At 36.6% G+C, this 13,139-nt stretch overlaps 1 protein-coding gene across 1 annotated transcript in view; it reads left to right on the top strand.

The window, feature by feature from the left end:
• The window catches only part of LOC137295848 (F-box and leucine-rich repeat protein 13-like), a 35,023-nt gene extending 30,150 nt beyond the window's left edge, over nucleotides 1-4,873 (top strand). The window contains exons 19-23 of the mRNA XM_067827405.1: nucleotides 625-762; nucleotides 1,193-1,273; nucleotides 1,791-1,873; nucleotides 2,603-2,683; nucleotides 3,549-4,873. Of these exons, the coding sequence (XP_067683506.1) occupies nucleotides 625-762; nucleotides 1,193-1,273; nucleotides 1,791-1,873; nucleotides 2,603-2,683; nucleotides 3,549-3,630 (465 nt within the window). The 3' untranslated portion in view covers nucleotides 3,631-4,873. The remainder of the gene's footprint in view (nucleotides 1-624; nucleotides 763-1,192; nucleotides 1,274-1,790; nucleotides 1,874-2,602; nucleotides 2,684-3,548) is intronic.
• The last annotated feature ends 8,266 nt before the right edge of the window (nucleotides 4,874-13,139 follow it).

Below are 13,139 nucleotides of genomic sequence, written 5' to 3'. Positions count from 1 at the left end.
TGGTAGGGTGATGAAAAGATTTATAACCTACAAGGGTGAAAATATCAGAATTCATATTTTTCATACAATGCCCTAAGGCAAAGTATCACAAACTGTAATGGTGACATGACGTCATAAACAATGCTATGACGTCATGTTTTGTCTATGACAAACGTTCTACAAACGGCGACAGCAGGTTGCCACCCACTTTTTGAATGTAGATTTGGGTGTATTTTTCTTTATTTGATGACTTTGGTAATAAACAGAATATTACATTCCTGTCCATATCATACAAAGTTTACGACACTCATACCTAAAAATTGGTATATCAGTCGCTCTCGCTTGGGAAATAGCAACATTTAGGCACTTATGTCATAAACATAGTATGATATGGGCATCCATATATACCCTTTTGTCAGTCTTGTAAATCCAATATCCCTTACTGTTTATTAATGGTATAATAATATTAATATCCTCTGTATATTTCTACAGTATTTACTGAGTCTCCATGCAAAGTCTTCCCAAGTCTGGTGCTACAATATTGTCATGAAAATCAGTTTTGCTACACTGATTAACATTGAGAGCTTTTGGTTTCATGAATGATGGACATAGGGCTTGTGAGAGTACATTGATGGTGGTTTGCAGGGTTTGTCTGCTCTGGGAAACAACACTCGGCTCCAGGATGTCACACTGTCTGAGTGTATGGGCATCACTGACCTGGGACTACAGAAGTTTGCTCAGCAGTGTAAGGAGGTGCAGAGGCTTGACTTGTCTCACTGTATGGTAAGTAATAGATAGAGAGACTGAGTGAGTTGATTTTCACTCTTTTTACGCTTCAAATAGCATTCCAGTTATGTCATGGCATTTTAGAAATGTTGTGTGAAAAGAACAAGGACAGTAGGAAGGTCGTTCAAAATATGACAGTTATTAGGGAAGGGAAAACATTTTCAAGTGCATCAAATCCCGCTAACCCACAGATCTCTGTAATAAATTACCATCTATATTTTGATCATCACAGAAATCAGAATGCAGATCTGATTTTAATCAAGGCCATCATTGTAATCTACTTGAAATAATGGACTGCTTCCTCTCAGGAAATAAATGATGCCCAGTTAATTCATAAGGGACAGATCCTCCTGTAATTACCATGGGTTGGATAATTTATTCTCTAAAAAAGCAGTCTTGAGAAATATTCTGTTACCTATGATTTCAGCAAATTACGGATGGCGCCATCAAGAATCTTGCTTTCTGTTGTCGAATGTTAACAGTGCTCAACCTGGCTGGATGCAAGCTGGTGGGTTTTACAGTTCTTTAGTGTCCAATGCTATAATAGTAACAACAATGTGGAGATTTAAGAAAGAATCATATCTTATTTAAGTGCATCTTGTAAATGAACATAAATTTCAGTTCTAAATTAAAAGTTCTGAACTTCATGCATGCAGTAAATGTCTTAAACAGCCTCTTTCTGAGCACCAGGACATCTGGGTCTTTCAGTTTCTATTGTAAAAAATGAAACCAAATCATTTTTCAAGCTGACGTCTTTTTTCATTAAAACCCTTTGATCCCTTTGATCCTTTATTTTGATTACGTGGTCAAAGTTCACTCATGTTTCACCTCATGTCAGATCTTGATTGCGAGTGTTATCAAAAGCTGATCTTATTTAAACTGAGTAAAATTGGTGGTCTATACTTCATAATGTTACATCAAGAATAGCTTTTATCCAATCTTTATGCATGACAACATTTACAGCTACCATGCTGGAGAAATGAAAGTATGATATGTTCCTGTGCATTATCTCCCCTTGTCTCCAGGTGACTGACCTCAGCTTGCAGTATCTGTCCGGTGTGTGTCACTATCTGGCAGAGCTAGACATCAGTGGCTGTTTCCTCATCAGGTATGTGGTCTGGTAGAGAAGTAAGGCCAAACTTTCATAAGCTAGTATATCAATTCAGAAATGGTCGATGGAAAGAAATCAGATTTGAAAAGCAAGACATATTTTTTGTTTCGCTGAAAAATTACTAAAATGTATTTGGATGCATACGTTTAACTGCAGTATAAAGTGTTGCAATATGTTCAGAGACAAGGTTACTCACACTGTGCAACATACTGATTTATGTTTTAAAAAACAATGACAATAATCTGAACTATCTTCTTTTTGTCCCTAAGGACTGTGTCTCGAATTTGCATAAACAAAAGAAAACAGATGTTTTTGTTTGATTTGGCATGGTATCCTATCTTTTTGTCAAGGTGATATTAGATTGTGCCATTTGTAAACAATTAGATCACTTTGGTGAAGTAGGTTTTTGAAATAATGATGAAATATTGGTTTGGTAAAATAAATAACATATCTTATTGATAAAGGATTAGGTTAATTAAAGCTCTTGTCTGGTCCACATGGAGGAACCCAACTGAAAACATCATAAATTGCAGAACAGTATCTTTGACAATACACAAACCTATCAAAGACACAAGAGCTCAAATATAATAAAGTGTTCTATATAACTAATCAAGCAACGAATTCATTTGGTGAAAAGATATTGCCGAAAATGTTGTAAACCCATACTCACTCACTCATCAAGCTATAGAACAAGGCACCCTCTCAGTACTGATGCATGTGTTTCAGTGACAAGGCCATCAAGTATCTGAGGAAGGGATGCAAGAGGCTACAGGTACTCAGGATGCTGTACTGCAAGGGAATCTCAAAGTAAGTGTACTAACACTAGGGGCAAGGGGGCTTATCCATAGCCTGGAGTCTACATGGAACATAGATGTGAAACACAGTGCCAAGATAAATGTTCTAAGATGCTTAGAAGGCGCTGACAATACTTTATCAGACGATAATGTGCACTTTTTGCATTACGTCACAATGTGTTGATGTCAATGCACCATTCCAGTCTGCCCCCTAGTCGTCGGACTTTTTTGCATTACGTCACAATGTAACCGACGTCACGATGGATGTCAGTTTGCTATGGTTACATAGTGACGTAATGCAAAAAAGTCTGATTATGAGGGGGCAGACTGGAATGGCGCATTGATATCAACACATTGTGACGTAATGCAAAAAGTGCACATTATCGTCTGATGAAGTATTGTCGGCTCCTTTGATCTTTCACCGAAACATCTTAGAATTCTTGATTGAGTGCCAAAAAAGACAGTCGCTTTCAAACACAGGCATATTGTGCCACAGTGTTACAGTCAAGATTTGTGTTTGCAATACCAAAGCTGCCTTCACTATGTAAGCCTTGTATGTATGGTCTTGATGGGCCTGCTTTATACGTTTATCTTAGTACTGGTCTGTGAATCAAGTGTAGCCGGTCTTCCTCTCATTACTGTTGTGAAATGCATAATATTCATTCAGGACTTCAAGGTGTATTCAAAAAGACACTTGAGATCTTTAGATGTTTAGAACAAATTAATAATTTATGTTCATTCACATAGAATCCAGCCATTTGATATATGACAAGGATCTGGGTTCTTATGTCAAAGGAATTATTTCATCTCCACTGTCAGTGGAAATAAATGAATGTATGTAGTAGTGCCCTGCTGATGTGTGGTCATTGGTGTTTCAGACATGCAGCCCAGAAGATGATGAAGCACATAGACAAGGTGCTGTACAGCTCGGATGAGGTGCCAGCATTCTTCGGCTACTAAGAGCAGGCTGGACCAGAGATGAAGGCATGACACGATGAAGGTGTTCATGAAACAGAACTGGCCTGAACCAGTTTGAGATGAAGTAACAGGACATTCAGTTCAGTCCTTCCACCAGCAAGAAGTGTTCTTCTTGTTCCTCCCTATCTCAGTGTTGGGTCTGACACAGACCATCTTTTTCTGCTCCAAGATATCTGGTGTCATATAGATGATATCGGTTGCAGATGCCTGGTGTCTGGTGTCTGATGTTTACAAGATGTCCTCTGCCTCATGTCAGACATCTGTTGTCACATTCCCGGCGTCTGATATTAGATGTCTGATGTTGGCCATCTGGCATGAGGACTGAAGTCGGTTTCAGATGTCTGTTGTCTAAGTACAACTAGTCATCAAAAACCTGTTATCTGTGATACATATAGTGCATTCAATGCATTACACTAATGCCAAAATGAATCTTCATGTGTATATTTGCTTGTGTTGTAAATCCATATCCTGAAGTCCTCCAACCCTCAGTAGGTTATTGTTGCTGTGGCATTAAGCATCATCATGATCACCATTTCAACCAATTCAGCATTAACCACTTTTGTTTTTCATTACTTGTTATTACATGCTTTTTTAAGGGAATTTTTTTTATTAATATTTTTTGGGGCAAAGTTTTAGGTTATGATCTGCTGGTATAAATATACCAGCATGTCAGCCTGTTCATAGATTTGGCCTGGACCAGACAGACCAGGGAGGGATTTGTGACCATTGTGATTCTCAATCTGTTAACAATGACAACTCACTTGAACAAGGATCATCTGATCCAGCTCAGCTGTCGATATTCTCTCAAAGTCTTTGAAATGTCAATGAAATTTCAAAGTCAGGTTGTTGTAGTCATAACTGTCATCATGGCTTTGTATAGGTGACATGATCTCATTGATATCACAACCTACGACAAGGTGGAGTCTTGACATGCACTGTTACGTAATTGTCCTATGCAATGTTAAAATACCTATGAATTTAAAAATCAAACATTATTTTCTAAAACAGATTTAAATGTGGCTACCAAAGAACATACTTTAAAGACAGTATCATCTGTGCATTACAATGATACTTCACCTCCAATATACTAATGTGTACATCATTCGTAAACTATCATCAAGGATAATTTTGTCCTGTCAGTTATCTTTCATTTTGTTATCATTTTTTTACCTGTTATTGACATGGTGTACAGGTTTACATGTGTAGATAAACATTTTTGAAAATTTGTGTTGAGTCATTACTTGTTTTTAAGGGTGAGTGTTAGCTACACCACGGTCAGCAATAGTTCAGCTACATTATTGTGACCTGTAGATAATGGAACCTGGGTCAGGCAAACCAGATGCTTGACCATTCATGAATCAGTTTTGGAATTCAAAATGAGGCCTGACCATTTGTATTTCTTGTTTTACACACTTTTGTCCTCAGAAAAACTAAAGGCTGGAGGGGATTGGAAAAAAGAAATCATCAGTCTGCCCAATATTCCTTTTAAAAACTGAAAGTATTTTACTTCTGTCAGTTTATGAAATGTATATTGGGCAAAAGAAATCAATCAAAAAATATTTTCTTGTAAGTTTACATTTTTGGCAAATAGAAACATATGGAGTTTATGTTTGAAGTGAGGATAATTAATACTGTATATGCTTTGTTTTATTTTTTGAAAAAAAACAAACCATATGGATCCTTAAAACAAGAAATAGAATTGGTCTGGCCTGATTTGGAAATTCTACCAAATTTCAGATTGTCCACCTTTTTGAACACCTTTTTGGTGGATGTGCTGGGGAACCTTAGTCACCATTGAATGTTAACCTTACTGGGGCAGTGGGGTAGCCCAGTGGTTAAAGTGTCTGCTTATCACACTGAAGACCAAGGTTCAATTCCCCACATGGGTACAATATGTGAAGCCCATTTCTGGTATCCCCTGCTATGATATTGCTAAAAGCAGCGTAAACCCATACACACTCACTTACTGTTTCCCTGTGTTAGTACTTGAAACAACAGGGAGCAAAATGAGGTCATCTGGTACATTCAATCATGTCTAATTTTTTAGATCTTGAGATTTTTAGCTAACAAAAAATATTGTCCAGGCAGCAATGAAATATGAACATTTCTGCAACTGGACATTGAATGCGGTACCAGATCTGTCAATGCTAAACATATCTGTCCAAGGATGCTCATAATCACCTTTGTATCTGTGATTCTATTTTTTTTTATCATCCGAATTGAACACCATGAAAAGATTACACACATGCATCAAAATAATTTAATTATTATATTCATCTTCATGCTATCATACATATATTTACAAACATATATATACAAGAATACATATATGATACAATAATGCTAAACACAAACACTGTATAACAGGTTTTCAGAATTTAGCTCAGTAAATCTTCACACTCTTATCCTGAATCCTATATTTCATAAGTAGACATTTATCAATGAGACAAAAATTTGCATGTGCATATGCATTGAGTTTCTATTCACGGCCTTAAGAATTTTTGGGGTTGGTATTAAGAGTATATGATTTGATAAAAAACAGGAATTTGTAAACTTTAGGTGATTTTTTTCAAAACTTTCCAACAAGTGGTTTATTGCACTGGCTGAACTTACATAGTTCTGAAGGATAAACTGATCCTCGACATCTCCAGGGTATATGTTCCAATAAATCTCACTATACCCTGGATGCATCTACAGGTAATTTTATTATCTCCGTTTGCTGGCTCTGCATTTTCACAGCAGCCAATCAGCTAAACCACCATTATCACTGAGCTTGCCAGTGTCAAAAAAGATAGTGGTCACAGAGCGACAAAGATTTTGGGAAAATCCTACAGACAAATTGTCAGGTCCAAAACTTTAAAAAAATATATGCAAGAACCCCTCCTACCTCTTTCAGAGTTCCTCTGCCTGATTTGTGTTGCCAAGTTTAATTGGTTAGATAATTTAAAAAGCGAAAGTTAGTTGTGATTGGTACAGTTGACTTCGTGCCAAGCCGTAGATGCATCCAGGATATAATGGAGATTTATCGGATTGTATACCCTGGAGATTTCGAGGATAGGATAAACGATACTTCAGAAAAAATTAGCTAAATCACTGGCCGTAACATATTTGCATATAAGCAAAATTCATAGAACTTTCTACTTTTAACAACAGTGAATATAAAATTCATCTGCAAGAAAACAATAATTTAATGTTTGTTTGCAACATTTTGAGCATACGGATAACAAATGCTTTCATATACTGCTGAAAGGGCACCATGATACTGTCCTGTGACTTGAAGCAACTATACTGAACAACAAAAGAAATGCAAGTTTCGAAAAAATTGAAATATGACAAAAGTAAGCGTTCATGTTTATGTCTTCTATTTAAAACCTTGGGAAAAAAACAGCTGCATTTCTTTTGCTGTTCAGTATAGTTGACGTGTGCTGTTGTGCTACTCTCATTCACTTTCGCTAAGACCAAAACATGTCATGAACTTTGAACATATTCAAATTTTGTTTGGCAAATTACTTGGTATATTAAATGACATGACTGTCGGTCTATGAATCCATAGTTGACTATTTTGGCAATAATCATAGTTAATATGTCACAAAAGGACTCCTAATCACTTAAAGGACTTTCCTAGTACAAGGCAGTTCAAATGAGTACCAATGTGAACACAAATTCATTCCTGCAGATATGACTAATTGATGACTGACTTGTGCAATCTCATAAAAAAACATTTTAGTTGTATCATGGCATTTCCAGGAAATCTGACAGTGAGACCTGAGTGATCCATGGTCCCAATCATGATCATAATGTCACGAGCTATGGTAACTGTTAGGTTTGCCACAGGCTTATGAATATTGAAGAGCTACAAATGCTTAGTGGATTAGGACTCAAGTCCAAGACAGTGTCATGAACAAAATATCAGTTTGTAAACCTTACACATCTCCATTATACATGAATACATACGACTGACATGTGAGTATGAGTGGTGCATGTATATGTCAAGGGAAACAATGAAATGTGTAGCCATGTATTTATATCATAACCTTAATGATCCCAACTCTGTGCAGGCATTATAACACAAGTCTGAAGGTTTGGTTGACGCAGTAAAACCTGTGGTAAGCAGTGACAACATTACTAAACTCAGTGAGTTTAGTTTTACGTCACACTCTGCAATATTCCTGCTGTATGGTGGGTGTATGTAAATAATGGGGTCTGGACCAGACAATTCAGTGACTAACAGTATGAGCATCCATCTGCACAATTGGGAACTGATGACATGCGTCAACCAAGTCAACTAGCCTGACCATCCAATCCTGTTAGTTGCCTCTTACGACAAGGATGGGTTACTCAAGATCAATTCTAACCCGAACCTTCACGAGTATTGTCCAAAATTCAACTAGTGAAGCCAATGTTGTAGTAAGAAATCGGTTAACTAGTAAAACCAAGGGTGTTTAATCTCAACTCTACTAACAAGACCAGTGCCACCAAGAAGTTTTCCCATGTCTACCAAAATTGAGGAGTGTTATATTTGACTTATGAACCACTGCATGAAACAGCATCAAAGTTAATCTTATATAATATGTAAAGTGTGTGACTTTCTCATATAATGTACTTGTCCATGAAATGGCCAAGCTGAATCTTAAAAAGTAAAGCTTCATTCTCAGCCATACCAGTAAAAAACATATCCTCATACTCAAGATGATGTCTTAAGAACAGACTGTAAGACCTAAGAGGTTATGGCAAAGAAATACATGTCCATTAAGTGCAAATCCTGTCATAGCCTGATACTGAAGCAATACACCGAGCAGAATGAACCAAGGTCAGTGTAAGAAATAGCATCTGCCCTGCATCCCACTGCATGCTAGTTACAAAGTGGGCTTACAACTTTATTTTATAGCCAGCCCTGTGGGCCAATACATTTTCAATGGTATATATTTCACCATGTCATTGACTGTGCGTAATATTTCAAAAATAGTGCACAATTGGGGTAGCCAGAAGATGTCTGTATGTATAGTTCATGTTCAATCAAACCATAACTTCCACAGATCAGCCAACCCTTTCATCTAATACTAAATGTGATTGGTCGAGATAATGCTTTCAGTGACCAACTTGTATTTGCTAAATTTGCTGTTTCACATGTTTACTTTTCACAAGGACAGTTACAAATCCCCTGTGCTCACTGCATGAAGAACACGTAGAGAAGATTCTTGCCAAAGATACTGACCATTCTGACTTTGCCTGTTTTTGTGATTCAGATGGCAGTGACACTAAATGAATCAACAGTGACCACCAAGTTATGCTTTGTAAATCTTTAGCACATGTTTAAGTTTACCTCACTACAAGTAAGTCTTTAATCACATTATTTTAACACCTTATCTTGGTTTCCTATTTTAATACAGGGTTGGTTACATGTTAGCAGGGCCAGCAACATTTTTAAGTTATCAGCCCTGTGGGTTTGCTGGGTGTTTTTAGGAGTTTCATACACTGATCAAGGTTGTAGCACTTGTGAAGAGATATTGCCACTTGTGTAACCTGTATTCTAATTGGTCTTCCCGCAATTGCCTTGATAGCGCCATTATCTCATTGTCTTACTGAGTTGTATTTACTGAGCTACTACACCATCACATTCATGAACCTTACTCAAGTGAATTATGCAGCATTAAATCTAGCCTGCATTCTTTAAATCCAGAAGGTTTTGTAACATACAATTATTATCACAAAGGTTTTGTGACTTGTTGATGAAATTACCAAAGAAGAAAGCTGCTTTCACATGTTATTTTGTATAATATGGTAACCCAGAGCCAGTGTCTTTTAAATTATATATTCTTTTGTTGTAGTTGACAATGTAGGTTTGAAGTAGCATGTTTGTCTAACCATAGTTTTTCTTGGGTTGGGATGCAAACTACTGAGTGTGTATGAGTGTGGGCGTCACACATTGTACTAATTGTGGGGAACTAAAACAGGAACTTCAGTGTGGTGAGTGGACGCTTTCTGTCGGCAATTTGACCAGATGTGGCAAGTCATGATCATTATTTAACAAGCTGATTTATTAAGAGTTATTGACAATATTAACACATTAACAATGCATAGTCAGTTTGTGGAAGGGAAGGAATTACACATGCTTCCTTGTGTTTTTCATTTGTGGTTGTCTGCCAAATCAATGTCCTGAAAATGTCAGTACTTCCCTGGCGCCAAAATTGTCAAGGTTTACAGTGTATGCTGTGTTAAGTCAGCTAAAAAAACCAGTTTAGTTAGAACTATTCTTAAGAAAGTCTACCCTTGATACGAAAATATCCATAGACTGGATTTGAAGTAAAATTGTTCTCACAACCCCCCAAAAAAGAGAAAATATTATGTGAGTAAACAAAGTAAATACTCAGTTGTTTATCAAGTTCAATAATATACCTGAAGCACTTCTGATAAATGTAAAGAAAATGCCCAGCAATGATTTTCAATTAACAAACAACAGTAACTTGTCAAAAGTTCTTCACTGTAAGTATCACAGTCCACTGAGTGAATGTTGTTTTGTGTCAGCTGATGACACTGAAGCTGTGAATGTTCTGAAAGTGAAGACAATGGCAAACAAGAAGTTCAAAGCAACCACAGTCACCTACAGCCATGAGTGGGATAAAGATGCACAGAGTAGGACATTGTGACCACCCAATCCAATGTGACTAGGTTGGTGAGTATGGTCTCAGGGTGCTGACAACAATGTGTATCAGTTGTTATGAGTAAACAAAAGGCTGACAGCATCAACAATGATCCAATCAATTGTTCAATTCATTGAATCTTCAGTTTAGTTAACATATATGACAAACATCAGATATATGGGAGCATTTTGTTCTTGATTCACAAAGAATTTGACTATAACAGTGTTCAAGAAAAGTGTCAGATCCAGTAGATTTGCTGATAGTCCGATGGAAATCTACAACCCTGCTAGCTCCAGTGTCTGACTGTGTATTTCACGGTGACCTTGACCGAAGCTGTTACTTGTGACATGTTGCACCTGTTTGCTATTTATAAAGTAAACACTTGTTAATAATTTCAATGCCAGTTATAATATCAGAAATGTTAAATCTAATATGAGTGTTTAATTTTTATTCTATGGGTCCCGTGAATTTTCAAGGGTCAGACATCTAAAACTTGAAGCACCCAATATCTTGTTACTTTGAAACACCATTTGTGTTCACTGCTATAAAACTAGGATGTTTTTAACAGGCTAAAACAGCCAGTTCAACACCTGGGGTGATAACCAGCAAATCATTAATATTGATACTTCACAGGCTTGTATCCACTATTTTCCTTCATCACCCATCACTGAATGGCTATGAAGGGTAGAGGGAACATACACTCTTTGGAGAAAGTAGGGGATCCCGAATTTTCAATTTGGATAGGAAGCATAAGCACTAGCATCCTTTTCAAAGACTGACATCATTTATCTTTATCACCACCCCTAAACACAACGCATGGGATGCATGTGCACAATGCAGTAACCCCATACACATGCATGGGGTGTCATCCTTGATTTGGATGGTTTTCAAAGTCGATAAATCACTGTAAACAATTAATTCTGACATCTTGCATCACACAGTTTTTGTTCCTTTCTGGACGTTTTGTTAGAAACAGAAAACTGTACACATGCATATTTCATGTCATACACCAATCATCTTTCAAGAGCGATCACAAGTAGAAGTGGTGATGCAGTCTCAAAACATTCGTTATTATCACATCAATACTGACTGGCTCAATGTATCCCCCTGTTCTTCAAACCATAAATGAAAAATGAAGTTCCCCTGCTTTTTTATAAAGAGTATAGTTGGAGTACATAAAGCAGCATATAACAGAAGTCAACTAAGCTCTAGATACACAGACTGTTAGACTAACTTCTAGTCTCTGAAACGAACACGAAAAACAATAATAAATAATAAAAAGCAGCGGAGACTTCATTCAGTTTCAGAAACTGTGGTAATGTACACTTGCCATATATCCTTGACTTGCATGGGCTGCATTTTAGTGTTTGAAATTAATTTTTGTATGAAGTAGCAAGCCCTTGATACCTGGTTTAAAAATAGGACGCAAAGTTCCTAACCTGGTAGCAGCATTTTTTCCTGTTGCATAAAATATATTATATAATCAGTTCATAGTGTGTTAAATACTTCTGTATACTGGTATGTATCAAGTTATGGAAATATAATACCTTTACCTGTTTTGGCTAACAAAGTTTTTGCGCCGTTGTGCATCAGGATATGATGAATGTCCCTGATAAAACAAATGAAGCAGTAATGTAATACTTCTGCACATGTGCACTAAGCTGACTGGTTCTCTGTCGCAATTATGGGAGTGCTGCAATATGTAAGTGGCCAAGAAATGCTATGATGAGCCTTCTTTTGAAATTAAAATACCAGTATCAGTAAGTTTCCGAGTGAAAGTGCACAAGAGGAGATCTTTCCTTAGGAAATGGGTAATTGATGAACGTAAGCGGTTTAAAAAAAAATACAGGTGGCAAGTTTTCTTACAGTGTGCAAATTTGCTACCTCAAAGTGTTAATTTCAAACCCTGTTAGAGTATATTTGTTTCAGGGTATGAATGGGTCTGGATACCAAAGCCAGAGCTATTAGTAACAAAGGGGTATTGCTTTCTGTTTCTAAAACATCAAGAGATATACATTGTATTTCTTTTCAATGTCATTTTGAAATGGGATATTTGCAAGTTTTGTTCCTCTACTACATTCTCTGAGATGTGTTGCAGACAGTAGTTTCAAGGAACAAACTGACCATAAATGTAGCAGCTAAAATCATGATTGATTCTGAGAAAGATAATATGACACTAACTGAGAGTAAGGTCTAATTTCACATACCTCCAACACCAGATTTCTAAATTATCAGCATTACATTTACTCTTGTCATCTCTTTATGGCGAAAATGTATTTAATTGACGAAAATATATGCTTTTGTCTATATACCTGAATCTGAATTTTCTTAAGATATCATAGAATTTGTAGTACAATCATATTGGCATAGTTTGAGCCTAAAATTCATAGTGACTATGATAAAACTATAGAGGTTGGCAGCTCTGCATTCTAGAACATTGAACAGTGTATTGTATGGGCCATTGATCATTGGTCGTTGATCCCGTCACCTTGCTTTTCATGGATTTTAAGTATATCTTGTACACTGCACATAAGCCTCCCAATTCCAAGACATAGATGCACTTCAAATTATCATCTGACATCACAATTCTCAATATGCACATACATGTATCCGTTCATGATTTCGTTCTGTATATTTAAGTCTGATAATGACTTTAGCCTGCATTACCTTACCATATCATGATACAACCTATATTCATCTATCGTATTGCTCAACATCATATAAACTAGCAAACACTGACTAGTCAACACAAAAAAGTCCAACACAAACTGACTGCTAGCCACAACTATGAGCCACCCTTGAAAAAGACAAATGCATGCAAAAAAAACCACAAAAATAAACATAAATATA

The sequence above is a fragment of the Haliotis asinina genome, chromosome 9 (assembly GCF_037392515.1).
Source record: "Haliotis asinina isolate JCU_RB_2024 chromosome 9, JCU_Hal_asi_v2, whole genome shotgun sequence".
NCBI classification, from domain to species: Eukaryota; Metazoa; Mollusca; class Gastropoda; order Lepetellida; family Haliotidae; genus Haliotis; species Haliotis asinina.
This window is presented reverse-complemented; position numbering and strand designations above follow the sequence as displayed.